Source organism: Balaenoptera ricei, chromosome 15 (assembly GCF_028023285.1).
Source record: "Balaenoptera ricei isolate mBalRic1 chromosome 15, mBalRic1.hap2, whole genome shotgun sequence".
Classification (NCBI taxonomy): Eukaryota; Metazoa; Chordata; class Mammalia; order Artiodactyla; family Balaenopteridae; genus Balaenoptera; species Balaenoptera ricei.
Window position 1 is genome coordinate 27,105,915 of NC_082653.1, and position 27,669 is coordinate 27,133,583.

The window sequence follows — 27,669 nt, forward strand, 5'->3', positions numbered from 1 at the left end:
CTAAGCCTATGCTCTAGAGCCCAGGAACCACAACTACTGAGCCCATGTGCCACAACTACTGAAGCCCACGTGCCTAGAGCCCATGCTCTGAAACAAGAGAAGCCACCAAAATGAGAAGTCTGCACACCGCAACGACCCCACTCGCCACAACTAGAGAAAGCCTGTGTGCAGCAACGAAGACCCGACACAACCATAAATAAATAAATAAATTTATTTTTTTAAAAAAAGAACCATTGAGTTGTATGATTTAACTGGGTGAACTGCGTAGTACGTGAATATATCACAATACAATTGTTATTTTAAAAATGGAGGGCTTCCCTGGTGGTGCAGTGGTTGAGAGTCTGCCTGCCAATGCAGGGAACACGGGTTCGAGCCCTGGTCTGGGAAGATCCCACATGCCGCGGAGCAACTGGGCCCGTGAGCCACAACTACTGAGCCTGCGCGTCTGGAGCCTGTGCTCTGCAACAAGAGAGGCCGCGATAGTGAGAGACCCGCGCACCGCAATGAAGAGTGACCCCCGCTCGCCGCAACTAGAGAAAGCCCACGCACAGAAACGAAGACCCAACACAGCTAAAAAAAATAAAATAAAATAAAATTAAAAAAAAAGATATGGCAGGGAGTGCTGTGACTTTGTAACATTAAAAAAAAAAAAATAGAAGGAAAAACAGGGTGTTCAGGCAAAGTGAGTTACTGGCTTTAAGAGGGGAAATCGCTCCGTTGTGATCGAGGAAACACTCACATTCTCCGCACACTGCTCCTGCCTGTGGGGAGGAGAAGTCAGGGACTTCCCTTGTTTCCAGGGAGAAGCAGAGGCTAAAAGAGGAGAGTGGGTGACTGGTCAGCTGAACTCAGAGCCTCCCCTCTCCACAGATGGACCTGAAACCAGGTTCCAATGGACCAACAAGCTAAGGGTCAAAGAGTAAGCAAACAAACGGTCCAATTCATAGAGAAGTGGAACTGATTAGCTGTGAAATCTTCAGGGGGAAAAGGATTTTCTTATCTTAGAAATGACAATAGAAATCACAGAGGAAATCAGTGGATATAGTCAACTATGTGAGAAGGAAATTAATCAGATGTCAAGGCAAAAATGAAAGGAAGACATGACTAGAGAAAAGATTTGTACCAAATATGACAGGCTAATGTTTTGTCACGTGAAAATCACGCATAAATTGTTAACAATAAAATTGTATGACCCTAATAGCTAAATAGATAAAGGATATGAAAACATAAAAGAGAAAATATAACTGGTAAAAGACCATCTGGGAAAGTGCCCAAAGTTTCTAGTAATAAAAGATACACAATTTTAAAGGGATGTAAATGGGGGAAAAATGAAAATTGGAAGAGATGCAAATTCTAAGGCAAAAAATCTGCTTCCCCATCAAGTCAGTTACATTTTTTTTACCCTTTTTATTGGGAAAAAATTTGAAACCCACAGAATACTTGCAAGAATAAATAGTACAATGAATTCCCATATATGCTTCACCTAGATATGCCAATTGTTTTGGAAATGTGTTTTTTTTAAAAATAAATTTATTTATTTTATTTATTTTTGGCTGTGTGACGTCTTCGTTGCTGCGCGCGGGCTTTCTCTAGTTGTGGCGAGTGGGGGCTACTCTTCACTGCAGTGCGCGGGCTTATTGTGGTGGCTTCTCTTGTGGAGCACAGGCTCTAGGCACGCGGGCTTCAGTAATTGCGGCTCACGGGCTTAGCTGCTCTGCAGCATGTGGGATCTTCCAGGACCAGGGCTTGAACCCGTGTCAACTGCACTGGCAGGCAGATTCTTAACCACTGCGTCCCAGGGAAGCCCTGGAAATGTGTTTTTTAATTGATCGTCCCCAGTACAGGGGAGCTGGGATGAAATGGGTCCTGTCAGTGGGAGGGTAAAAATATGAGGAAATCTTCTGGAAAACAATCTGGCCGATGCCCTTGACCCAGTATTTATACCTCTGTGGCATCATACAAAGGAAAAAATTTTAATATAGTAAAAGATTTATGAAAACAATATGTTTCTTTGCAGCATTATTTGTCATAATAGGAAGAAATTGACTACTTCCCAAATGCCTGAAAGTAGGATTAGTAAACCAGTAAATCTATTCAGTGGAATACTTTGTAACTAATAAAAAATGTCTATAAGGAAAATACTTAAATAATGTTCAGTGAAAAAAAGGTTATACTTACACAGTGGGATCACTCATATATAAAAGGCCAAACAACAACAAAAAACCTGGGAGGAAAGACAGCAAAAAGGTAAGTAGGGGCTTCCCTGGTGGCGCAGTGGTTGAGAGTCTGCCTGCCAATGCAGGGGACACGGGTTCGAGCCCTGGTCTGGGAAGATCCCACGTGCCGCGGAGCAGCTGGGCCCGTGAGCCACAATTACTGAGCCTGCACGTCTGGAGCCTGTGCTCCGCAACAAGAGAGGCCGCGATAGTGAGAGGCCCGCGCAACGCGGTGAAGAGTGGTCCCCGCTTGCCACAACTAGAGAAAGCCCTCGCACAGAAACGAAGACCCAACACAGCCATAAATAAATAAATAAACAAATACTTAAAAAAAAAGTAAAAGTCTATTAAAAAAAAAAAAGGTAAGTAGTTATTTCTAGAAAGTGTGACTAGAAAAGGTTTCTTTTCCTCCCTCCCCCCTTTTTGTACATTTCTGTATTTTCTGATTTGTCTTTAAAGAGCTATACTTTTATTATGAAGGCTACATCCTTTAAATGTTTTATTATCTTTACTATTAAAGTAATTCATAGCGGTTATAAAGAACAGTTCATAATGTAGAGAAATGTGTAAGATTGAAAGTAAATGTTTCCTGACCTGATTCTAATCCTCTGAATTTTTCAAAGTTAATAGATTCATGAATATCCTTTCATACTTTCTTCTAAACAGAAACGTACTTCCCTAAAAGCAAAAATGGAATTGTAAACACATCCCAGTTCTACACCGCACATGTTGTTTCCACCTCATGGTCTATCGTAGATACCGGGGTTTTTTTTGTTTGTTTTTCTTGGCAGCACTTTGCAACTTGTGGGATCTTAGTGTTCCCAAGCAGGGATGGAACCCGGGCCCTCAGCAGTGAAAGCGCAGAATCCTAACCACTGGACCGCTAGGGAATTCCTGTAGGTACTTTTCCATGACATTTCAATCACCTCATTGTATTCAACAGCTACACAAGATCCTGGAAATGCTTTATCATTCATTTCACCATCCCTCTAGGGTGGGTTAAGCTGTTTCTGCTTGTTTACTACCACGGTGTTGAGGTGAATATTTTTATATTTTGGGTGTGTGTATATGCATATATGTATTTGAATAATTGTGTGTAAACTATATATATTATATATATTTATTTAAAGTCAGGTTAATAATATTATATATTATTATTTTGTGATCCAAAGTTGCTTTATTATTTTAAAAGTTGCTGTGTATCTAAAGCAAATATGGCAAAATATTAATATCTGCTAAATCTGGATGGTAGATGCATAGATTTCTGTTACAGCTTTTCCTGCAGTTTTCATAGAATTTAAATATTTCAGTATTTAAAAATTAAGAACAATTAAAAGAAGGGATGGAAAATTACGTGTATTCACTCACTGTGAAAACAGCAAAGCCTCATTAAACAGAAACTAGCCCTGGGAGAGGCCTCAGTTTAATAAGGCCCCATGATGCCTGGAGATAAGCAAACACTTCTAAATGGGGGCCGGGAGACCACTAACCTGTACTGAGTAGTCACTCTGGGTTAGGCATTGTCTAAGTGCTTTACATGTATCATTTAACTTTAATAAGAAATGAGGTGGCAAAAAATGAAACTAAAATAAATTTGATGAGTTGCATATGATAAAGGCTTGTTAGAATCACAAAATAGAACAAACATACTGGAAATGCTGAAGTTGGCTAAATAGAAAGAAACAAATTGTAGAAAATTCTCGGGAGGACCTAAGCCCTTCTATCATGTAGGGAATGTATTACCTTGGACAGACACTTAATTGAATGATGAAATTAAGGCACAGTGATGTGAATTGACTAAAAGCATCAGCTGGATTGCCCAAACCAGAAGCTTGGCAACATCACTTGCCATTTCCACCTCTCCCATATGCAGGTAATCTAGTCCTGCTGATTTATCTCCTAAATATTTCTGATCATCTACCCCTTTTCCTCTGATGCTCATGTCTAAAAATCTTAAAAACTATCTTTGATGTTTATATTTGAACCAGATAATACATTCACATAGTTCAAAAGTCAAAAGGTATAAAAATGTATATAAGGAGTATCTGCTTCCCACCCCAGTCCCCACCTACCCATTTCTCCACCCAAAGGCAAATTCTGTTTCCAGTTTCTTCTACATCCTTCCAGAGATATCTATGCACAGATAAAAACATATACAGAGATATACTTTTTAACATGAATGGGAGCATACTTTCCACAAAGTTCTATACTTGTTTTTTTTCCAGTTAACAATACATCTTGGAGATTATTTCACATCAGTACATAAAGCACCTTCCCCTGTTCCTTTTTAACAGCTGTATAGTTCTCCACTGTATAAATGAGTCATTCATTTAGTTATTTTCTTTTTTAAATCTCACAACAACGCTGTGCAGTGAATAACATTTAACCCCCTCTTTTACTATATTGTGAGTGTACCTGCAGGATAAACTCCAGAAGGGAATTGCTGGGTCAGAGGGTCCGTGCATCTGTCTTTTCATAATTTGCCAGATTGCCTCCTAAGTGGTTGTACCAGTTCACATTCCACCAGCAATGTATGTACTCCCCTAGCCTCGTCAATATAGCATGTTATCAAATTTTTCATATCTGTCAATTTGATGGGTGAAAAGGACATTGTATTCAAGTGAATGAGTGAGCCCATGACTAGGCACATAAAAGGACGCAAACATTCTCCAAAGGGACTCAAGCACTCCTATCCTATGAACATGAATCAATGTGAAATGATCATCAAGCAGAGAAGCTTGGGGTGAGTTGCTCTGAGCAGAGCAGGGCTGCTCTCCTCAGATCACTGGAGGATTCCCCCATCTCCACAAGATTGTAAGCTCCGGGAGGGAAGTGACCAGGGCTGTCTTGTTCACTGCTGTATCTCCTGTGCCCAGACCAGAGCCTGGCACTCAGCAAACATCTGTGGAATGAATGAGTTATCTCAGGACCAGCCAGAGGACAGGCAGAGCAGGGTATGCGGGGAACGCTTAGGGGTGGGGGGTGGGATGTCAGGATACACTGGTCATCAATGCTGTTCAGTGTGAAGCGGGTGTTGGAGAATCGGGCGAAGCCGTCCCGGTACAGCCAGGCTCGCAGCGGCATGTACTGTGGGGGAGGTGGAAATGGAGAGAGAGAAGAGGGAAGGGGAATCAATACCAGCACTTTCACAACTCCTAGCTTTTGCACCTGCTGTTTCCTCCGCCTGGCATGTCCTGCCTTCTTTCCCACATCATCCTTCATGAATTTGCTCAAACATTAGCCTCCTTTGACTCAATCCCCCTCCTTCCCTGGAGGTAGAAGTAGGGGTAGCGAGATGCAGAAGGGAACAAAATTAATGGGTGTCTTCTCTGCTCCACCACCACATGTGACACCCACCAGCTCACGGTGTGTCCCTATTCCCCACCAGACTGTAAGCTCCAGGAGGACAGGGGCCGAGCCTGTCTTGGACACCCTTATATCCTGTTCCCAGCATAGAATATTGCACCATGAAGGTTTAAGTGTTCGTCGAATGCAGGGGTGGAGGGAGTATAGCACCTCCTTTGTTAAGAGAGTAAGATGCCTGGATCCAAATCCCAGCTCTGCCACTCACCAGCTGTGTGACTTCAAGCAAGTCACTCAGCCCCTCTGATCTGTTTCCTCATCTGTAAAATGAGGCTAATAAAAGATCCTACCTCCCTGGTTATTAGGAGGACTGAATGAGATAAAACCTGCTAAATACTGGGCCTGGTGCTCAATAAATGCTAGCTGTGGTTACCATGGATGACTGAATGAATAAAGAAGAAAGGCAGAGGGACAATCCAGATGCTGGGGTCTCTGAGACGGCAAAGCTTGGATCTGTTTACCCACCCCCTGGGCTCTCCCAGGCAGGTTAAACCAGACAGCTCACACGGGTGCCCCCAGAATGGCTTCTGCCCCTGTCCCCCAGTCCCACTGCCCCTTCCCCGCCACTGGAGGAAGGCACCTGTATTGGTCACTCACCGACATCACCAGCACGTAGACACGCAGGTCAAACTTGCGGCCTGCCAGGCAAGGAAAGAATTAATCAGTGTAACAAATATTGATTGTGTACCATGCTAGGTTTGGGGGATACAACAGTTGACAGGCAGATGTGAATCCCAATGAACCACAGGAGGTACCAGGTGCCTGCCTAGCCCAGATGGGGCGGGGCCTTCGAGCAGGAGGAGCTGCCTGAGCAGAGGCCCAGAGGCGACACAGAGCTTGGTCCAAGGGCAGAGTGGAAGGAGACGTCAGTGAGGTCAGCAGAGGCCAGGTCATGTGCAGTTTTGGGATTTTGTTCTACCAACCATGGGAAGCTACTGAAGGGTGTCCGATCCCTCTGGCAACTGTGTTTGGAGTGGAGCGAAGGGGGCCAGAGCAGTGGGCATCAGTGCGGAGGCTGGCGTGTTGTCCTGGAGGGAGAGGACAGTGGCCGGAACTGGGATGCAGGTGGCCAGCCAGGTTCAAAAGCTGCATGCGAGCTCGATGAAGAACCGATGTGGGAGGGAAGAGAGGGATGCTCCCAGAGCGGTCTCCGCCTTCTGGCTTGGGGTGCGAGGGCTGTGTCCCTGGGGGGAGGCTGGTGGGTGAGCCAGATGGTGGGGGGAGGACAAGGGCTGGATTTTAGTCCTGTTGGATTCAAGTTGCTGAGAGATGCCTGCGAGTGGATGATACAGGCTGCGGGACATCAGGGTCTGGGGTGCGGGGCAAGGTCTCGGCTGGAGTCAGAAAGCTGGGAGTCACTGGATCTGGGTGGTGGTTAAAGCCACGGGAGAGGATGGGGTCACTGGGAAAGGGAGGGGTGGAGGAGACACCACAGACTGCCCCCTGGGGAAGGACATTGCCTGAGGAAGTGAGAGGAGGCAAGTGATGCTGACCCCTTCGGAGCACTGGCTCCTCTCAGACCAGACCCTCCCAAGACGCCCCTCCTCACATACTGCCTGACGTGTCTGTACTTCTCGGCCCCCGTGTGGGAAAAGCAGAGGTGGAGACGGCCTGGGGAAATCCGAGAAGGTTTCATGCGCTAGCCTGGTTCCACCTCAGGCCCTTGGCCCTTACAGCTCCCCCTCCCTCCAGATCTACCCACAGGGGACCCCTAGTTGTCATTCAGGTTTCAGCTCCCGTCACCTCTGCAGAGAGGCCCTCCCTCACTCTGCACTTGATTTACTTCATAACACTCACCGCTGTGTGGAACTATCTCACTCCTTTGTTCCTGGTTTATTGCTGTCTGCTCATCGGAGTGTAAGCTCCAAGAGAGCAGGGTGGGCGGCCAGCATCCTGGACAATGGTTGGCACTGACTAGGCACTTTGTAAATATTTGTTGGATAAACGCATGAAGGAGCTGGTGCTTGAAGAATGAAGAGGATTTTAGTGAACCAGGAAGGGAGAGGGAAGGGCATGCCAGGCAGGGGGAAACTTAGGGGCAACGGCTGGGAGGTGGGAGCATGCCGGATGGGATTCTGTCCCATCTGATCCCATCATGCCTGGTGTCAGGCTGAGCCCACGTTGGGCTGCTAATCAAGGCTTGTTGACTGACTGACCGACCGTTCCGTGGAAGGGCAGAATCAGAGACAGCCATCTTACCTCCTATCAGGTAGGGATTTTCAATGTAACGCTGAGCTACATAGTTCTCCACGGGAATATCATCTTTCTGGTCATCAGAACTTCTTGTGTCCTAGTTGTAATAATAATTGTTATTAACATTTTTTTAGCATTTCCTGTATACGAGGCATTGTGATAGGCACTCTACTTGGGGGTATATGATCTGATCCTTAAATCAACCCTGTCGGGAAGGTACTAATGTTATTCCCATTTTACAGATGAGAAACTGAAGCACAGAGAGGGGGAGTGACTTGCCCATGGTAACACAGCCAACTGGTGGTACAGCTGGGAAGTGGACCCACACAGGTTGGGCCCAGAGCCTGGGTATTTAACCTCTAGATCTGTGCTTCCCAATAGGGCAGCTACTGGCCACATGTGGCTATGTACATTTATATTTAAATTGATTAAAAGGAAATGATGTTACATGCTATATATATATATACATGTTACATGCTATAATATGGATGAAACTTAAAGGCTTCATGCTAAGTGAAATAAGTCAGACATAAAAGGACAAATATTGTATGATTCCACTTATACGAGGTACCTAGAGTAGTGGAATTCATAGAGACAGAAAGTAGAAGGGTGGTTGCCAGGGGCTGGGGGCAGGGGGACAGGAGGGGATTAGTGTTTAATGGCTACAAGTTTCAGCTGGAGAAGATGAAAAAGTTCTAGAAATGGATGGTGGTGATTGTTGCACAAAACTATGAATGTACTTAATGCCATTGAGTTGTACACAAACAGAGTTAAACTGGTAAATTTTATGTATATTTTACCGCAATAAAAGAGGAAATAAATTAAAAATCCAGTCCTTCAGTCTCACTAGCCTCATTTCCAGTGTTCAGTATATCAACATGTCGCTAGCGGTCAGGGCATCGGAGAGCACAGGTGTGCACCATTCCCACCACTGTAGAAAGTTCCATTGGTCAGTGCTGCCTGGAGCACCACCCAGGCCTCCAAGGACATTCCTCTCCCTTCTCTACCTGCTAATTCTTTGCAGGCCAGCCCAGCTCAGGAGGATAGCATGCTCTTTTCACCTCACCATCTGCAAAGCCCTTTCCCACCCACTGTCCCCTTCACAATAACCTTGTGAGAAAACCGAGGCCCAAAGGCAAATGTCACACACCTGGTAAGGTCACACAACAGCCAGTGGCAGTGAGCGCTGGAACTCAGGGCTTCTGGGCCCAAGGGCCAGAATTTTCTACACCTACCATCACCACTACCCCCAAGCTGCTTCAATATCGAGGCAGCCAGGTCTTCTCTTTCTGGGACCCAGGGCTACCCCCACCTATACTCATGTGGCTGCCAGAGGGGTTGACAGCACTCCGAGCTGGCTGAGCCTCCAAGCTGGTGAGCTTCTTCCCAGCGGTGCCCTGACAGTTTCATGGGAGGAATCAGGACACACGGTGAGGAGGAAAAATTCATTTATTGAGCACCTGCTGTGAGCCTGCTGACGCGGTAGGTGCCGGTTGTGTAGGAGTTCTGTCATCCTGCTCCTCACACCCACCCTGCACATTATCATCTCTAAGGGGTTCAGCAATTTCCCCAGGACCACACAGCTGCTGAGGCAGGATTGGGACCAGGATTTCTGCTGTGACAAGGATGGGGTTGGGGGAGGGAGGGACCTGCCTCAGGCTCAGTCCAGGGCCTGGAGGAAGAGTTAGCCAAACTCTCCGCAGCCAGGTGAGCAGGAGGCCCAGGAAAAGAATGCACCGTTCTCTTAGACATATTAACTCCTTGATTCACTGGGGCACAGAGAGGTGAAATGACTTGCCCAAGGTCACACAGCTATTAAGTGGCAAGGTCAGGATTTGAACCCAGGCAATTTGGCTCCAGAGACCCTGCACCCATAGGCAGGCCTGTGGGCAGAGCTTCTTTGCCAGCCCTCCAAGCTTTGAGGGCAAGGAGGAGGGCCCCCTCATCCATGCAAGGGCAAAGGAAGGTTTGGGGAGGAAGGCGGAGGGGCAAGCTCACCTTCTTCCAGTCCATGATGTCCTTCAGCCTCCGGAAGAGGAAGATGCCCTTCCCCTGCGACCGGGCTACCTGGGGTGGGGGTGAGGGCAGAAAGGTTGGCTCTCAGCTCTGTGTGGTTCCCTGTTGGCCCCTGGGCCTGGGGGCCTGGGGGGCCTGGGGCCCCTCCCCAGCATTTTTCTGTTTCCATCTCCCCCCGAGGGCCCCCCAACTGTCCCTGAGGAATGGTCCAGCCCAGCCTTGAAGGGGTTGGGACAGAGAAGGTGCTAAGCATGGCGGGAGGGAGAGAGGGAAGTGGGAAGGAAAGTGAGAGACCGACTGAGCTCACAAAGGCAGACAATTGCATGAATAATACAAAGGAGCAGACAATTAAAAAGCCATTTCTAACAGTCCTGGGAACACATCATGCACTTCTTTTTTTGGAAATCAATTTGCCTTCCTAATTAGATTTTGCTTCAGCTAATACTGCAATCAGCCTGCCTTTACTGAATCCCAGCATGGATAATTCAAAGCTTCACAGAGTCTAGGGGTTGGAGAATCTTTCATACCATGCAGGGCAGCAGGCACCAAAGGCATTGTTCCCTCTGTGACATCCCTCCACAACGGTCACCTGCCTGACCTTGCACATTCACAGTGCCAGGAAGCTCACTACCTTCCCCCACCCCCCTGACAGCCCATTCCGTGGCAGGATTAAGCAGTCTATTAAGCAGTCATTTCATCCAGAAGGTACATATTAGGTGCCTACTGTGTGCTTGGCTTTATGCTATAGCAGTAGCCCAGACCTCATGGAACTTTCACAGCCTAACCTGTGTTGAGTTAAAATTCGCCTGCTTGGTTCTGGCCTCTAGGCCCTCCTACAGCAAATCTGGTTCCTGGGCCCCAGAACAGCCCTTTGGTTATTTGCAGCCACTGAGCAAGTGCCCCGGAGTCATTTTTCTCTCCAGCATCAATGCACCCAGCCTGAGCAAACTCTCATTTCATTCTCATCTCCTCTGAGCACGGCCCAGCTGGTCAAAGCGAGGCTCATGGTACAATGTGAGGCGGGCAGGGCCATCAGGCCTGGCCGCGGGTTGTTGCAAGAAGGGCTCCCAGCGGTGGCGGCAGTGGAGCTAAAAACCCAGCCCTGCTCTGCCTGCCATGCTGTGCACCCTGGTTCAGGGTTGTGTGTGCCCAGAAGATGGGGTGCCCAAAAGACTGGAGCACTGGCAGTGGCGCAGGGGCAGCCACACGTGCACAGCTCTTCTGGAAAACAATTACTCAGTGTGCATCCAGGGCTTCCAACAGTTCACAGCTGTGCAAAGACTTGACCGGGCACTTCGCAAGAGATGACCCAGAGTAAGCAATGAAAAGGCACTGACCCATAGTCTTCAGGGAAACGCAGATGAAAACCCCAATATGATAGCACTGCACGCTCCCCAGGAATGGCTAAAAGTAAAGGCAGACACTACCAAGTGTTGGTGAGGATGTGGAGAAACTGGAACGCTCACACACTGCATTGTTGGGAAACTGTTGGGCAGCATCCACTAAAACTGAAGGCAGTCACCCCTGTGACCCAGCGATTCCTCTCCTAGGTAACTCCGTGACAGAAACGTGTGCACGTGGGCATCCATGGACATGCACGGGAATGTCCAAGCAGCACAATTCATAATAACTGCAACCTTGAAACTCTCAAATGAATAAATATTCTCTCAATGGAATAGTATACAACAATGCTTAACAATTTACAGTTACCCACATCAGTATGGATGAATCGCATGGACATAATGTTGAAGGAGAGAAACCAGACACAATGTAGCTGTATTGCATGATTCCAATTATATAAAGTCCAAAAACAGACAAAAGGAACCTATGCTGTTGGTGACTGGGGGTGGTGAGTGGAAAGGGGTCTGGGGGAGCTGCTGAGGGGCTGGCAATGCTCTGTGCATAATATAGATACTAGTGTTCACCTTGTGAAAATTCATCAAGCTATATCCTTAAAATTTGGGCACTTTCTGTTTTATTAAACTTCAATTAAAAAAATTTTTTAAAAAGTTCATACCTTTTGATCTAGGAACCGCCACCACCACCCCTGTTGATTGACTTCCCTAAAGTCACTCCACTTCCTCTTCTTCCTGGCTGACAAAGCCCGCCTCTCAGGATAGAGGCTAGAAAGACCAGATACTTGTTTTCCCAGCCTCCCTTTCAGCTAATGGAAACCATGTGACCCGTTTTGGCCAAAGAGACCTAAGGAGATATCTGCTTGGGGCTTTGAGGAAAGAATTTCATCCTTGTTAAAAATATTAGGAGGCTTGCCTGGTGGCGCAGTGGTTGAGAATCTGCCTGCCAATGCAGGGGACATGGGTTCGAGCCCTGGTCTGGGAAGATCCCACATGCCGCGGAGCAACTGGGCCCGTGAGCCACAACTACTGAGCCTGCGCATCTGGAGCCTGTGCTCCGCAACGGGAGAGGTCGCGACAGTGAGAGGCCCGCGCACCGCGATGAAGAGTGGCCCCAGCTCGCCGCAACTAGAGAAAGCCCTCTCACAGAAACGAAGACCCAACACAGCCAAAAATTAATTAATTAATTAATTAATTAATTAATTTAAAAATTAGGGTTGGGGAGAGATTGGGGGTGGGGGAGAGAGAGAGAGAAAGTGCCTGCCCCTTGTTTGAATGCTACATCTGAGGAGGTGATACCTGCAACTACAACAGCCATCTCACATCCATAAGGTGACAAGTTTGATGACAGAAACCCAACACACTGAGGAGGCAGAGTGGACAAAGAGAAGAAGCCTGGGCTTTTAATGGCACCATTGAGTACATCCCTAAACCTGGAACTGCCTACCTCCAGCTTTCTTGTTATATAAGATAATGAAAAGCCTTTATTGTTTAAAGCCTTGTTAGTCACTGACATGCCTGTTCCAGGAGATGTCCTCCTAAGGGAATAATCCTAAAGAGTGGAAAATAAACTTCCTGCATGGTGATATATCAGGGTTGTTGAGACTGGAAATCACCTAATATCTAGCCTCGCCAGACTGTCGTTTCCAAAAGCAATCACAACGATATTCCCAGTCCCATGTGTCTTCCACAACCTTGCTACCCACCACCTTCCAACAAGAGGAAAGTCAATGTCCGTTCCCCTTGAATCTGCGTGAGCCTTCAGGACTGTCTCAACTAATTGTGTACAGCAGAAGTGATGCTGTGGGAATTCCAGTGCTGGGTCATAAAAGGCAACACAGCTTCCACACAGCTTTCTCTTTGGAGATGGTTACCCTTGGAACCCAGCCACCATACTGTGAGGAAACTCAGGTCACGTGGAGAAGCCCACACTGGGGGCAACTGAGTCTTCCAGCCCCCAACCCTGGCTGAACTCCCAGCCAGCAGCCAGCACCAACTTGCTAGCGGAGCAAGTGAGCCAGCTTGGCAGCGAATCCTCCAGCCCTCAGTAAATCCGCCCAGGTAGATGCTGGAGCAGCCATGGGCCTTCCCTGTCAAGTGCTGCCCAAGCTGGAGGCTCATGAGTTAAATAAGAGATGATTGTTGTTTCAAGCCACGGAGTTTTGGGACGCAGCAACAGAAACAGAACTTTAGGGGAATAGTTCCTAAACAATGGTAATATTAGCAGCTAATACTTCTCAACTATGAACCAGGCACAAGGATTTTACACACATTTCCTCATTAAAGCTTTTTTTTTTCACCTTGCATTTTCTTTTTTTTTTTATATATATAATTATTTTTATTTTATTTTATTTTTTTAATTAATTAATTAATTAATTTATGGCTGTGTTGGGTCTTCGTTTCTGTGCGAGGGCTTTCTCTAGTTGTGGCAAGCGGGGACCACTCTTCATTGCGGTGTGCGGGCCTCTCACTATCGCGGCCTCTCTTGTTGCGGAGCACAGGCTCCAGACGTGCAGGCTCAGTAGTTGTGGCTCACGGGCCCAGTTGCTCCGCGGCATGTGGGATCTTCCCAGACCAGGGCTCGAACCCGTGTCCCCTGCATTAGCAGGCAGGCTCTCAACCACCGCGCCACCAGGGAAGCCCACCTTGCATTTTCTATTTACTCTTTTATATTAAAATTTTCTGACATATCAAAAGCAGAGAATAGTACATACTCCCAATACACAAATTCAAAATTATCAAACTTTCATTTTAAAACAAATCCCAGATGTCATGTTATTTCACCCTTACAGACTTCAGTGTGCATCTTGTTTTCAAAAAATTGGCACTCTGCTATATAACCATAATACCATTATCATACAAGACATAATTAATAATGATGTTTTAGTGCCTGATTCTTCAGTCCATAATCAAATTCCCCTGATTATCTCAAAAATGTCCTTTTATAATAGGTTTAAGTCCAGACCTAAACAGCTCCCTACATTGCATTTGGTTGTTATGACACCTAAGTCTCTTTTAATTGAGGACAGTCTTCCCTCCTTTCCCCCTGCCATTGACTAGTTGTACAAACTAATTGTCCTGTGCACTGTTCCATGTTCTGGGTTTGTCTGTTTCCTTGTGGCATCATTTAAAGTATTCCTCGTTTCTTTGTATTTCCTATAAATGAAACTTAGCTCTAGAGGTTTGGTTAGATTCAAGTTCCACTTTTTGGCAAGAATACACAGCTGGTGCTATTCCATCACAATTGTCTGGTTGCTCCACATCTAGAGACGCTAAGATTGATCAGCTTGCACCTTTTTCAACTTCACATTCTATTCTGAGCATCTCTCCATTTCAGCTCGTATAGAATGCCCTCATTCTTTATCATGGCTACATAGATCCCATTGGGTGAAAATAACAAAGTGATCATTCCCTTGAAAAGAATACTTCATCTCAGGGGCTTCCCTGGTGGCGCAGTGGTTGAGAATCTGCCTGCTAAGGCAGGGGACACGGGTTTGCGCCCCGGTCTGGGAAGATCCTATATGCCGCGGAGCAACTGGGCCCGTGAACCACAACTACTGAGCCTGCGCGTCTGGAGCCTGTGCTCCGCAACAAGAGAGGCCGCGACAGTGAGAGGCCCACGCACCGCGATGAAGAGTGGCCCCCACTCGCCGCAACTAGAGAAAGCCCTAGCACAGAAACGAAGACCCAACATAGCAATCAATCAATCAATCAATCAATCTTAAAAAAAAAAAAAAACTTCATCTCAATTTATTTGTAAAGATGATCATAAAAGACCCATCAAGGTCTATGATTCTTTAATTATGTGCATCAGAAGTTTGCTTTTTAAAAGGAGCCCTTGAATGTATTTTTGGTAAAGAAGTCTTTTGTATTGTAATTAATTCGTTTCTAAATTCTGTTTAGAAAGTCATATCATGACTTTTCTTAAGGGACAGTTGAGTGTTGGCTATAATTATGTGGAGGGATAACTACAAGAAAACTACTGCATATGATACTACTATAGAAATTGTTTTGCTTTTCTCCCTTTGTCAACAGGAAAAGGGACAGAAAATCTCAGACTCCTTAAAGATAGCCTCCAAACACCAAATGGAAACACTGGAATTATGTGTAATTAGAAATACGCATTTATAGATAACTAAGGGGCCACTTGACAAAATTCATAAAATGGAAGTGAGAGAATTTTACTCAGGAGACAGGAAAACATGGGCGATACAGATGGGATCACCTGGAAAAACTCAGTCCAATTAGAATCTACCCTATAGAATGGGGGAGCCGTAGTGGAATGGATACTGGGGAGACAATAACGCCCACTAAAGCTGGAATCCTATATGTACTTAATTTGAATAAAAAATCCTCTCTTATTTAAATCACAGCATCTCAGTTAGGTTCCATGTACCATTAGTCCCAAAATTTTGCAAAGGTAGACACTGAGGTTGGATATAAAGTGTAACAAGTTATGCAACTTTGTTTGTTTGTTTGTTTTTTGAATTTTTGAATTTTATTTTATTTATTTTTTTATACAGCAGGTTCTTATTAGTCATAAATTTTATACATATCAGTGTATACATGTCAATCCCAATCTCCCAATGCATCACACCACCACCCCCACCCCACACTGCTTTCCCCCCTTGGTGTCCATACATTTGTTCTCTACTTCTGTGTCTCAATTTCTGCCCTGCAAACCGGTTCATCTGTACTATTTTTCTAGGTTCCACATATATGCATTAATATACGATATTTGTTTTTCTCTTTCTGACTTACTTCACTCTGTATGATAGTCTCTAGATTCATCCACGTCTCTACAAATGACCCAATTTCATGCCTTCTTATGGCTGAGCAATATTCCATTGTATATATGTACCACATCTTCTTTATCCATACGTCTGTCAATGGGCATTTAGGTTGCTTCCACGACCTGGCTATTGTAAATAGTGCTGCAATGAACATTGGGGTGCCTGTGTCTTTTTGAATTATGGTTTTCTCTGGGTATATGCCGAGGAGTGGGATTGCTGGGTCATATGGTAGTTCTATTTTTAGTTTTTTAAGGAACCTCCTTACTGTTCTCCATAGTGGCTGTATCAATTTACATTCCCACCAACAGTGCAAGAGGGTTCCCTTTTCTCCACACCTTCTCCAGCATTTGTTGTTTGTAGATTTTCTGATGATGCCCATTCTAACTGGTGTGAGGTGATACCTCATTGTAGTTTTGATTTGCATTTCTCTAATAATTAGTGATGTTGAGCAGCTTTTCATGTGTTTCTTGGCCATCTGTATGTCTTCTTTGGAGAAATGTCTATTTAGGTCTTCTGCCCATTTTTGGATTGGGTTGTTTGTTTTTTTAATATTGAGGTGTATGAGGTGTTTATATATTTTGGAGATTAATCCTTTGTCCATTGATTCATTTGCAAATATTTTCTCCCATTCTGAGGGTTGTCTTTTCATCTTGTTTGTAGTTTCCTTTGCTTTGCAAAAGCTTTTAAGTTTCATTAGGTACCATTTGTTTATTTTTGTTTTTATTTCCGTTACTCTAGGAGGTGGATCAAAAAAGATCTTGCTGTGATTTACGTCAAAGAGTGTTCTTCCTATGTTTTCCTCTAAGAGTTTTATAGTGTCCAGTCTTTCATTTAGGTCTTTAATCCATTATGAGTTTATTTTTGTGTATGGTGTTAGGGAGTATTCTAATTTCATTCTTTTACATGTAGCTGTCCAGTTTTCCTAGCACCACTTATTGAAGAGACTGTCTTTTCTCCATTGTATATCCTTGCCTTTGTCATAGGTTAGTTGACCATAGGTGCATGGGTTTATCTCTGGGCTTTCTATCCTGTTCCATTGATCTATATTTCTGTTTTGGTGCCAGTACCATATTGTCTTGATTACGTAGCTTTGTAGTGTAGTCTGAAGTCATGGAGTCTGATTCCTCCAGCTCCGTTTTTTTCCCTCAAGACTGCTTTGGCTACTGGGAGTCTTTTGTGTCTCCATACAAATTTTAAGATTTTTTTGTTCTAGTTCTGTAAAAAATGCCATTGGTAATTTCATAGGGATTGCATTGAATCTGTAGATTGCTTTAGGTAGTATAGTCATTTTCACAATATTGATTCTTCCAATCCAAGAACATGGTATATCTCTCCATCTGTTGGTATCATCTTTAATTTCTTTCATCAGTGTCTTATAGTTTTCTGCATATAGGTTTTTTGTCTCCCTATGTAGGTTTATTCCTAGGTATTTTATTCTTTTTGTTGCAATGGTAAATGGGAGTATTTCCTTAATTTCTCCTTCAGATTTTTCATCATTCGTGTATAGGAATGCAAGAGATTTCTGTGCATTAATTTTGTATCCTGCAACTTTACCAAATTCATTGATTAACTCTAGTAGTTTTCTGGTGGCATCTTTAGGATTCTGTATGTATAGTATCATCTGCAAACAGTGGCAGTTTTACTTCTTCTTTTCCAATTTGTATTCCTTTTATTTCTTTTTCTTCTCTGATTGCCATGGCTAGGACTTCCAAAACTATGTTGAATAAGAGTGGTGAGAGTGGACATCCTTGTCTTGTTCCTGATCTTAGAGGAAATGCTTTCAGTTTTTCACCATTGAGAATGATGTTTGCTGTGGGTTTGTCGTATATGGCCTTTATTATGTTGAGGTAGTTTCCCTCTATGCCCACTTTCTGGAGAGTTTTTATCATAAATGAGTGTTGAATTTTGTCAAAAGCTTTTTCTGCATCTATTCGTATGATCATATGGTTTTTCTTCTTCAGTTTGTTAATATGATGTTTCACATTGATTGATTTGCGTATATTGAAGAATCCCTGCATCCCTGGGATAAATCCCACTTGATCATGGTGTATGATCCTTTTAATGTGTTGTTAGATTCTGTTTGCTAGTATTTTGCTGAGGATTTTTGCATCTATATTCATCAGTGATATTGATCTGTAATTTTCTTTTTTTGTAGTATCTTTGTCTGGTTTTGGTATCAGGGTGACGGTGGCCTCATAGAATGAGTTTGGGAGTGTTCCTTCCTCTGCAATTTTTTGGAAGAGTTTGAGAAGGATGGGTGTTAGCTCTTCTCTAAATGTTTGATAGAATTCACCTGTGAAGCCATCTGGTCCTGGACTCTTGTTTGTTGGAAGATTTTTAATCACAGTTTCAATTTCATTACTTGTGATTGGTCTGTTCATATTTTCTGTTTCTTCCTGGTTCAGTCTTGGAACGTTATACCTTTCTAAGAATTTGTCCATTTCTTCCAGGTTGTCCATTTTATTGGCATAGAGTTGCTTGTAGTAGTCTCTTAGGATGCTTTGTATTTCTGTGGTGTCTGTTGTAACTTCTCCTTTTTCATTTCTAATTTTATTGATTTGAGTCCCCTCCCTCTTTTTCTTGATGAGTCTGGCTAATGGTTTATCAATTTTGTTTATCTTCTCAAAGAACCAGCTTTTAGTTTTATTGATCTTTGCTATTTTTTTCTTTGTTTCTATTTCATTTATTTCTGCTCTGATCTTTATGATTTCTTTCCTTCTGCTAACTTTGGGTTTTGTTTGTTCTTCTTTCTCTAGTTCCTTTAGGTGTAAGGTTAGATTGTTTATTTGAGATTTTTCTTGTTTCTTGAGGTAGGCTTGTATAGCTATAAACTTCCCTCTTAGAACTGCTTTTGCTGCATCCCATAGGTTTTGGATTGTCGTGTTTTCATTGTCATTTGTCTCTAGGTACTTTTTGATTTCCTCTTTGATTTCTTCAGTGATCTCTTGGTTATTTAGTAACATATTGTTTAGCCTCCATGTATTTCTGTTTTTTTACGTCTTTTTCCCTGTAATTGATTTCTAATCTCATAGCGTTGTGGTCAGAAAAGATGCTTGATATGATTTCAATTTTCTTATATTTACTGAGGCTTGATTTGTGACCCAAGATGTGATCTATCCTGGAGAATGTTCTGTGCGCACTTGAGAAGAAAGTGTAATCTGCTGTTTTTGGATGGAATGTCCTATAAATATCAATTAAATCTATCTGGTCTATTGTGTCATTTAAAGGTTGTGTTTCCTTATTAATTTTCTGTTTGGATGATCTGTACATTGGTGTAAGTGAGGTGTTAAAGTCCTCCACTATTATTGTGTTACTGTTGATTTCCTCTTTTAGAGCTGTTAGCAGTTGCCTTATGTGTTGAGGTGCTCCTATGTTGGGTGCATATATATTTATAATTTTTATATCTTCTTCTTGGATTGATCCCTTGATCATTATGTAGTTTTTAATTTTATTTTTGTTTGTTTCTTTTTTTTTTAACATCTTTATTGGAGTATAATTGCTTTACAATTGTGTGTTAGTTTCTGCTTTATAACAAAGTGAATCAGTTATACATATACATATGTTCCCATATCTCTTCCCTCTTGCGTCTCCCTCCATCCCATCCTCCCTAACATTCTTTATTTTAAAGTCTATTTTATCTGATATGAGTATTGCTACTCCAGCTTTCTTTTGATTTCCATTTGCATGGAATATCTTTTTCCATCCCCTCACTTTCAATCTGTACGTGTCCCTAGGTCTGAAGTGGGTCTCTTGGAGACAGCATATATATGAGTGTTGTTTTTGTATCCATTCAGCAAGCCTTTGTCTTTTGGTTGGGGCATTTAATCCATTCATGTTTAAGGTAATTATCAATATGTATGTTCCTATTACCATTTTTTTAATTGTTTTGGGTTTGTTTTTGTAGGTCCTTTTCTTCTCTTGGGTTTCCCACTTAGAGAAGTTCCTTTAGCATTTGTTGTAGAGCTGGTTTGGTGGTGCTGAATTCTCTTAGCTTTTGCTTGTCTTAAAGCTTTTGATTTCTCCATCAAATCTGAATGAGATTCTTGCCGGGTGGAGTAATCTTGGTTGTAGTTTCTTCCCTTTCATTACTTTAAGTATATCATGCCACTCCCTTCTGGCTTATAGAGTTTCTGCTGAGAAATCAGCTGTTAACCTTATGGGAGTTCCCTTGTATGTTGTCATTTTTCCCTTGCTGCTTTCAATAATTTTTCTTTGTCTTTAATTTTTGCCAATTTGATTACTATGTGTCTTGGCGTGTTTCTCCTTGGGTTTATCCTGTATGGGACTCTCTGCACTTCCTGAACTTGGGTGGCTATTTCCTTTTCCATGTTAGGGAAGTTTTTGACTATAATCTCTTCAAATATTTTCTCGGGTCCTTTCTCTCTCTCTTCTCCTTCTGGGACCCCTATGATGTGAATGTTCTTGTGTTTAATGTTGTCCCAGAGGTCTCTTAGGCTGTCTTCATTTCTTTTCATTGTTTTTTCTTTATTCTGTTCCGTGGCAGTGAATTCCACCATTCTGTCTTCTGGGTCACTTATCCGTTCTTCTGCCTCAGTTATTCTGCTATTGATTCCTTCTAGTGTATTTTTTATTTCAGTTATTGTATTGTTCATCTCTGTTTGTTTGTTCTTTAATTCTTCTAGATCTTTGTTAAACATTTCTTGCATCTTCTTGATCTTTGCCTCTATTCTTTTTCTGAGGTCCTGGATCATCTTCACTATCATTATTCTGAATTCTTTTTCTGGAAGGTTGCCTATCTCCACATCATTTAGTTGTTTTTCTGGGGTTTTATCTTGTTCCTTCATCTGGTACTTAGCCCTCAGCCTTTTCATCTTGTCTATCTTTCTGTGAATGTGGTTTTTGTTCCACAGGCTGCAGGATTGTAGTTCTTCTTGCTTCTGCTGTCTGCCCTTTGATGGATGAGGCTATCTAAGAGGCTTGTGCAAGTTTCCTGATGGGAGGTACTCTTAAGCAACTTTGAGCTCAATCTTGACCTACAGATTACAGCTAGCCATGTGACTACCCTTTAAGAGTGCTTGTAGGGCTTCCCTGGTGGCGCAGTGGTTGAGAATCTGCCTGCTAATGCAGGGGACACGGGTTCGAGCCCTGGTCTGGGAAGATCCCACATGCCACGGAGCAACTGGGCCCGTGAGCCACAACTACTGAGCCTGCGCGTCTGGAGCCTGTGCCCCGCAACGGGAGGGGCCGCGATAGTGAAAGGCCCGCGCACCGCGATGAAGAGCGGCCTCCGCACCGCGATGAAGAGTGGCCCCCACTTGCCGCAACTAGAGAAAGCCCTCACACGAAAACTAAGAGACCCAACACAGCCATAAATAAATAAATAAATAAATAAATAAAGGAAAAAAAGAGTGCTTGTAACCTTCTGTGTCTGTACAGTACTTGAAAACTTTTTTTATTATTATTATACAAGTCATAGTCACTCAGAAAATTCTCAGCCCTGGGTTTACACTGGTAGCTGCCTTTGCCACTGCAGCCGAAACCCAACTTCCAGTCCTCATTAAAGCTTTTTAAAACACTTGTATGTAGGCATTAATATTATCCCCATTTTGCAGCCAAGGAAACCAAGGAAGAGAGAGGCCAAGCACTCTGCTCAAATTTACACAGCCAGTAGGTGACGAATCCAGCCTGGTTAAATCTGTCTTTCACAAGCCTGGGGCTCATTCAGCTCCTGCAAAGTGTGAGGGAGTAAACAGAATCATGTGATAAACACGGTGCTACATCTGGGAGCATCAATCTTACTTGATGATTCGGGAGGAAAATATTTTTATTAAAAGATATGTTATTGATTGGAAAACAATATTAGTGGATTATTAAAATGAACCATACTTTGATTTTGTACCACCTGTGGCCACTCATAGCCCTTCACCGCCCGCCTCCCCCTGCCTTGCCCCTGGGGCCCGTTCATCACAGGGCATTCAGTGGGTGTTGCAGATGCGGTTGGTGGTCTCCCCAGCAACAATTCTCTTTTTTCCCTGCCAGCAGAACCCCATTTGGATCTCCTCTTTCCAGTAGCCCTGCCCTCTGGGGACGTCTGAGCCCTCACAGTGGTCCCATGTCCCTGCCATCTGATTGGTTCAGGCATGAGCCAGCAGGATGCCAGGGGAAGTCTGTTGCAGGGACTTCTGGGAATTTGTGTCTTCCTCAAAAGGGCCACAAGACCAGGGTATTCCCTTATTCCTGTGGCAGGTGGAGATGTGAGGAGTTGAGTTAGAGCTGCAGCAGCCTTGTTGTGACTGAAAGGAGCAGTCAGCCCACTGAGCTGGGAATTGGTGACAGTGTTGAACTGCCCACTGAACCATCCCTGGAGTCGACCTTTCATCATTAAAGGAAATTCCCTGGGGTCTGTAAGCTTGAACGAGAAAAAATTTTTCATCTTTATTTTCATTAACCCCTGACCAGATTTTCACATTTCCTTCCATTATGAAAGCAGGCAAGAAATCCTAGTAGTATTAGCCAGGCCTGTGACTTTGCTCTCAAAAAAAAAACCCATTTGGGGCTTCCCTGGTGGCGCAGTGGTTGAGAATCTGCCTGCCAATGCAGGGGACACGGGTTCGAGCCCTGGTCTGGGAAGGTCCCACGTGCCGCGGAGCAGCTGGGCCCGTGAGCCACAATTACTGAGCCTGCACGTCTGGAGCCTGTGCTCCGCAACAAGAGAGGCCGCGACAGTGAGAGGCCCGCGCACCGCGATGAGGAGTGGCTCCCGCTTGCCGCAACTGGAGAAAGCCCTCGCACGGAAACGAAGACCCAACATAGCCAAAATAACTAACTAACTAAATAAATAGCGTTCCCTTTAAAAAAAAAAAAAAAAAAAAAAAAGATGAGAACTTGAAGTTGGTAATCATGAATTTATAGGTTGGTAATCATGAATTAAAAAAAAAAAAAAAACCCAGTTATTTTCATATCACGTTACAACTGTTCAATATCTATCTCCAAATACTGGTTATACTCATTATGACCTTGAAATTACGGTAACGGTTGGGCCTGCTGTTAGACTCTCTTTAATTGTTAATGAAAAGAACATATATTCCTAGAGCATAAAGAATGTGTTAATATTTGTGATGGGCCCGTGAGAAGTACCAGCAGGCCTCTGACTGCAGGAGAGCAGCTGACAGAGCGCCAGCTGCTGCAGCAGAAATCCAGCCCTACTTGACAGGCCACTGATGCGGATGCAAGGACCCGAAGGCTGGCCCACTCCTGGGAGACAGGGCACTCGTGACAGCGACTTGGGCTTGAGGCCTCCGTAGGCCTCGTTGAACTTCCATCAGGCCGCAGGGCAGTTAGGAGACTTTGCCCACCCTTCCTTCCCTCTCTCCCCGACTGGGGTTGGCCTTGGTGGGGTGACAGCTCCCTCAGCCGCCCCAGGCTCCCTCCGCCTTGTCTCACAGGCCAAACTCTGGCCTATTAAATCTTGTCTTGGCATCTGTTTCTCAGAGGACCCAGACAAACACAGCTTGTAACTGTTTTTCAATATAGTTGCTTTCTTTTATAATCAAACATGCTTTATGTTATGCTTTTAAAAACGCTATCCTGTGATGGGGTCCACACATGACACCAGATGCCAAAGAGAACAGTACAGAACCCCTGCCTTCCTGTTTGAGCTACTGTGAATTGGGTTTTCTGTTATCTGCATCCAGAACATCCCAACTCTTAGGAGATTTCAGTGAAAAAGTGTGAGAAGCTCTGGTTGGGGTAAACCCGTGTAAGAGAATGTTAAAACTCGGCTCTTACCGTCCTGCAGTTTGGACAGAGGCCCCCCAAAGCCCAGAACAGCGCAGTGGTTGCCCAGGATGCTCACAGCCCCGAGTGAAGTGTTAGACCAGCTCTGCGGACACACAGAGAGACTGACAGACCGGGTCCTGAGAGCCCGGCACCTGCCTCCTTGCCACACAAGGGAGGCTAGAGGAGCAAGCGTGGTCCCTATGATCTGGGTCCTGTCCGTTTCCCTGCCAATCGAGAGGGCCTGGGCTGGTGGGAGGGGAGAACACTTAGATGGAAAAGGAAAGTTTGGATTGAGATGGGCTTTACACTAGACTGAGGGGGTAGCGTGAAGGGGGTGATGCCGCCTGCTCCCTTCTGAGTTCACCTCAAACCCCTCTTTCCAGGACCGCTCTGCCGTCACTGAAGAGGAAGATGAAGGCTCGCGGGCCCTGGGGAACAGGGCAGAGGAGACATCTGAGGGAAAAGGCAGGCCGGTGGCTGCCCCAGCTGGCCCGGCCACTGCAGCTATGTGAACTATGTGAACATTTTTTCTTTTTTAACGTTTCCCCACACCAAAGGAATCCAAGCAACAGGATCCCAGAGCTAATGATCTAGCCCAGTGGTTCTCAGAGTGTGGTACCCAGACCAGCAGCATTCTCATAACCTGGTATGATGGTTAATTGCATGTGTCAACCTGGCTGGGCAATGGTGCCCAGTTGTTTGGTCAAATGCTCGTCTAGATGTTGCTGTTAAGGTATTTTATAGATGTGATTAACATCTACAATCAGTAGACTTTAAGATATCAGTCTGGCTGATGTGGGTGAGCTTCATCCAATCAGGTGAGGGCTTAAGAGCAAAACTTGAGGCTTCTGGAAAAAGAAAGCAATTCTGCCTCAAGACTGTAACAGAGAAATCCTGCCTGAGTTTTCTGCCCTCACAGATTTCAGACTTACCAGCCCCCGCAATATCACACAGCCAATTCCTTATACACACACTAATGGTTCCATTTCCATGGAGAGCCCTGACTGCTGCACCTGGGAATTTGTTAGAAATGCATATTATCAGGCCCCGCACCAGGCCTACTGAATCCAACACTCTGGGGGTGCGTGCTTTAATAAGCTTTCCAGAAAATTCTCAAGTTTGAGAACTGCTCCTCTATATTCTCACTACTCAAAGTGTTGGCTGTGGACCAGCCCCAGTGGCATCACCAGGAGGTGGTTAGCAGTGCAGACTCTCAGGCCCTGCCCAGACCTGCTGAAAGGGGCTCTGCATTTTAACCAGATCCCTGATGATTCGTGAGCACGTTAAAATTTGGGACGCACTGACCCAGTGCTCCCCAGGGGCAGGGGGAAGAGGCAGTATTGTCTGGACTCTCGGAGATAACAACAAAAACGGTTAATTATTGGGCACCTAAGTGCCAAGCTCTTTATACAGCTTGTATAATTCATGTATACAACCCGTGTAACTTCACTGAACCCTCTCACAACCCTGTAAGGCAGGTATACCCATTAAGGCCGTTTTACAGACGAGGAAATGGACTGAGAGGGGTTTAGTAACCCGCTCAGGATCACACAGCTCATAAGTGGCAGACCAGAATCAGAACCAGGCTTCTAACTAGAAGCACCCACTCTCCACGCCCCACACGCCAGACAGGGCGCCGCAGCGATTCAGGAGAGAGGACACACACACACACACACACACACACACACACACACACACACGGAGCCAAGATTCCTCCTCTTAATTACAGCTGTCTCTGCTGCTAACAAAGGCGGGGGCTGGGAAAGGAATCAACTTAATATGCAATTGCTTGTTCCCAATTAGCACAAATTACCATTTGTCTGAGGAGATAATGGTGGGAACTGGGATCCGCCCGGTGGGTTGCAGTGTTCATCTGCCTAACACCCTTCTGAGCCCTCCTCACTGGCCTTCCCGCCTTCCTGGGAAGGGGGCCGAGCCTTCCAGCAAGACTTCAGGAGGCCTGGGTAAATCCTGGCTCTGTCCCCTTTGGGAGCATTTGGTGTTTTTTGCCAGTTTCCCCCTCCACTCACCTGTGCTATTGGCTAAATCTGCATCAGCCAACACTAGCCCATCTCCAGCTCGACAAGGAGGGCTGCCCCCTCCTACCTTACCCCCAACTCCCTTCCTGGGGCCAAGTACATTTCCAATCCCAGAAAATACTAGGGGGGCTTTGATGATGCCATTCAAGGCTATGGTGGCATTGTGGTGAGAGCCAGTCCTGGCACGAGGAAGGGCTGAGGGGCCGGCAGGTGCTCTGGTTCCCTTGCCCGCCACTCAAGTTTCTTGATCTAGGGCTTCCTCCAGATGCAAGGCCTTTGGGCATGCAGTTCCCTCTTCCTGGAATGCTCTTCCCTACCTCTGCCCTTCTCCAGGCTGACTCCTCTGCATCCTTCAGGTTGAAGCTCAATACTAATTCTTTTTTAAAAATTTATTTGTTTTCTTTTGTTTGTTTGTTTTTCAATACTAATTCTTATAACAACAACAACTATCATTCATTGAGGACCTAATATGTGCTGTACCTGTGTTAACTCATTTAGTCACACAACATTATGTGATAGGTGCTATAGTTATTCTCACTTTGCAGGTGGGGAAACCGGGACACAGAGAAGTTAAGTAATCTGCCTGAGGTCACACAGTAGGTGGTACAGCTAATATTTGAACCAAGGGGTTTGGCCTCAGAGCCCAATCTCTCACTTCTTCAGAGAAGCCTGCCGAAGGGCTGGGGGAAATCCCCCTGCTGTTTCCTCTGCTGGCACCATTCTCCTTATTAACACTTAGCACAGCTGTAATCACACATGTATTCTCTGCATATTGTCTGCCCTCAAGGAGGGCAGAGACCCATGTCTGACTTGCTGAGAGCTGTATCCCCACCATCTAGTTCTGTGCCTGGCACATGGCAAGTGCTCAGTAAGCATTTGTGGGATGCTTGAATAAATAGGTCTCAGGCTCCTCATCTTTAAAATGGGGCTGGTAATACCTCCTCCCAAGGACCATTACAAGAAGTGGGGCAATGCAAGTAAAGCACTTCTCACAGCCTGGCCGTTGTTTTCATTCATATCAGGAAGAGAGACTCTGGATTCCCTGCCTTGGTGTCCTGAGGATCACTTGTTTATCTAGTGAACATTTATTGAGCATCTAGTGAACATTTATTGAGCATCTACTGTGTACCAGCAGTCATAGGTGCTGGGTCCACACACTGCAGAGAGGAGGAGATGTAGTCAGTCCTTTAGGGCAGTGGTCCCCAACCTTTTTGGCACCAGGGACCGGTTTTGTGGAAGACAATTTTTCCCATGGACAGGGGTGAGGGTGGGGTGGTTCAGGCAGTAATGCGAGAGATGGGGAGCAATGGGGAGCGATGGGGAGCGATGGGGAGTGATGCGGATCCGCAGATGAAGCTTCGCTCCCTCGCCCGCCACTCATCTCCTGCTGTGCACCTGCTTCCTAACAGGTCCCGGACCGGGATTTGGGGACCCCTGCTTTAGGGAAAGGCAGATGATGCATCTAAGGCTGAATTCCCAGGCAGAGTCCTGTCCTTCTCCATTGGCAGACTCCTGTGTCAATGGAGGATCCCTGCTCTGGTGCCTGGGACACCCCCTCTCCCCAGTCCCCAGCACCGGGCACTCACAGGCTTCATGATCCAGGTGATTCCTGGGTTTTTGCGAAACTCCTCCACAAACAGATGGTACTCGCAGGGCATCTCAAAGGTTTGGGGGAAGAAGTCGCACTTGGCTGCCTCCAGCTTTCCCGCCTCGCGCTCCAGCTGTTTCCGGAAGCGCTTCAGGTTCTTCACCATATAGTTCTTGCGGGTCAGCTGAGCAGCACGATGGACAGGCAGGCCATTGGCGCTCATGCCCACTGCCCTGCACCAACCATCCCACCAACTGCCCCGCTCCAACCACCCCACCAACTGCCCCCCACAGCCCCCATTCTCTGTACGGTAAGAGCAACAATAAGAGGGACTCCCCTGGTGGTCCAGTGGGTAGGACTCTGCAC

The 27,669-nt window shown here is 45.2% G+C and overlaps 1 protein-coding gene across 1 annotated transcript in view; it reads right to left on the reverse strand.

The window, feature by feature from the left end:
* The window catches only part of TTLL9 (tubulin tyrosine ligase like 9), a 62,631-nt gene that overhangs the window by 14,837 nt on the left and 20,125 nt on the right, over nucleotides 1-27,669 (reverse strand). The window contains exons 5-10 of the mRNA XM_059896710.1: nucleotides 27,302-27,487; nucleotides 9,771-9,839; nucleotides 9,095-9,169; nucleotides 7,779-7,869; nucleotides 6,177-6,217; nucleotides 5,216-5,303 (exon numbers count right to left, since the gene is read on the reverse strand). Coding sequence (XP_059752693.1) covers nucleotides 5,216-5,303; nucleotides 6,177-6,217; nucleotides 7,779-7,869; nucleotides 9,095-9,169; nucleotides 9,771-9,839; nucleotides 27,302-27,487 — 550 coding nt within the window. The remainder of the gene's footprint in view (nucleotides 1-5,215; nucleotides 5,304-6,176; nucleotides 6,218-7,778; nucleotides 7,870-9,094; nucleotides 9,170-9,770; nucleotides 9,840-27,301; nucleotides 27,488-27,669) is intronic.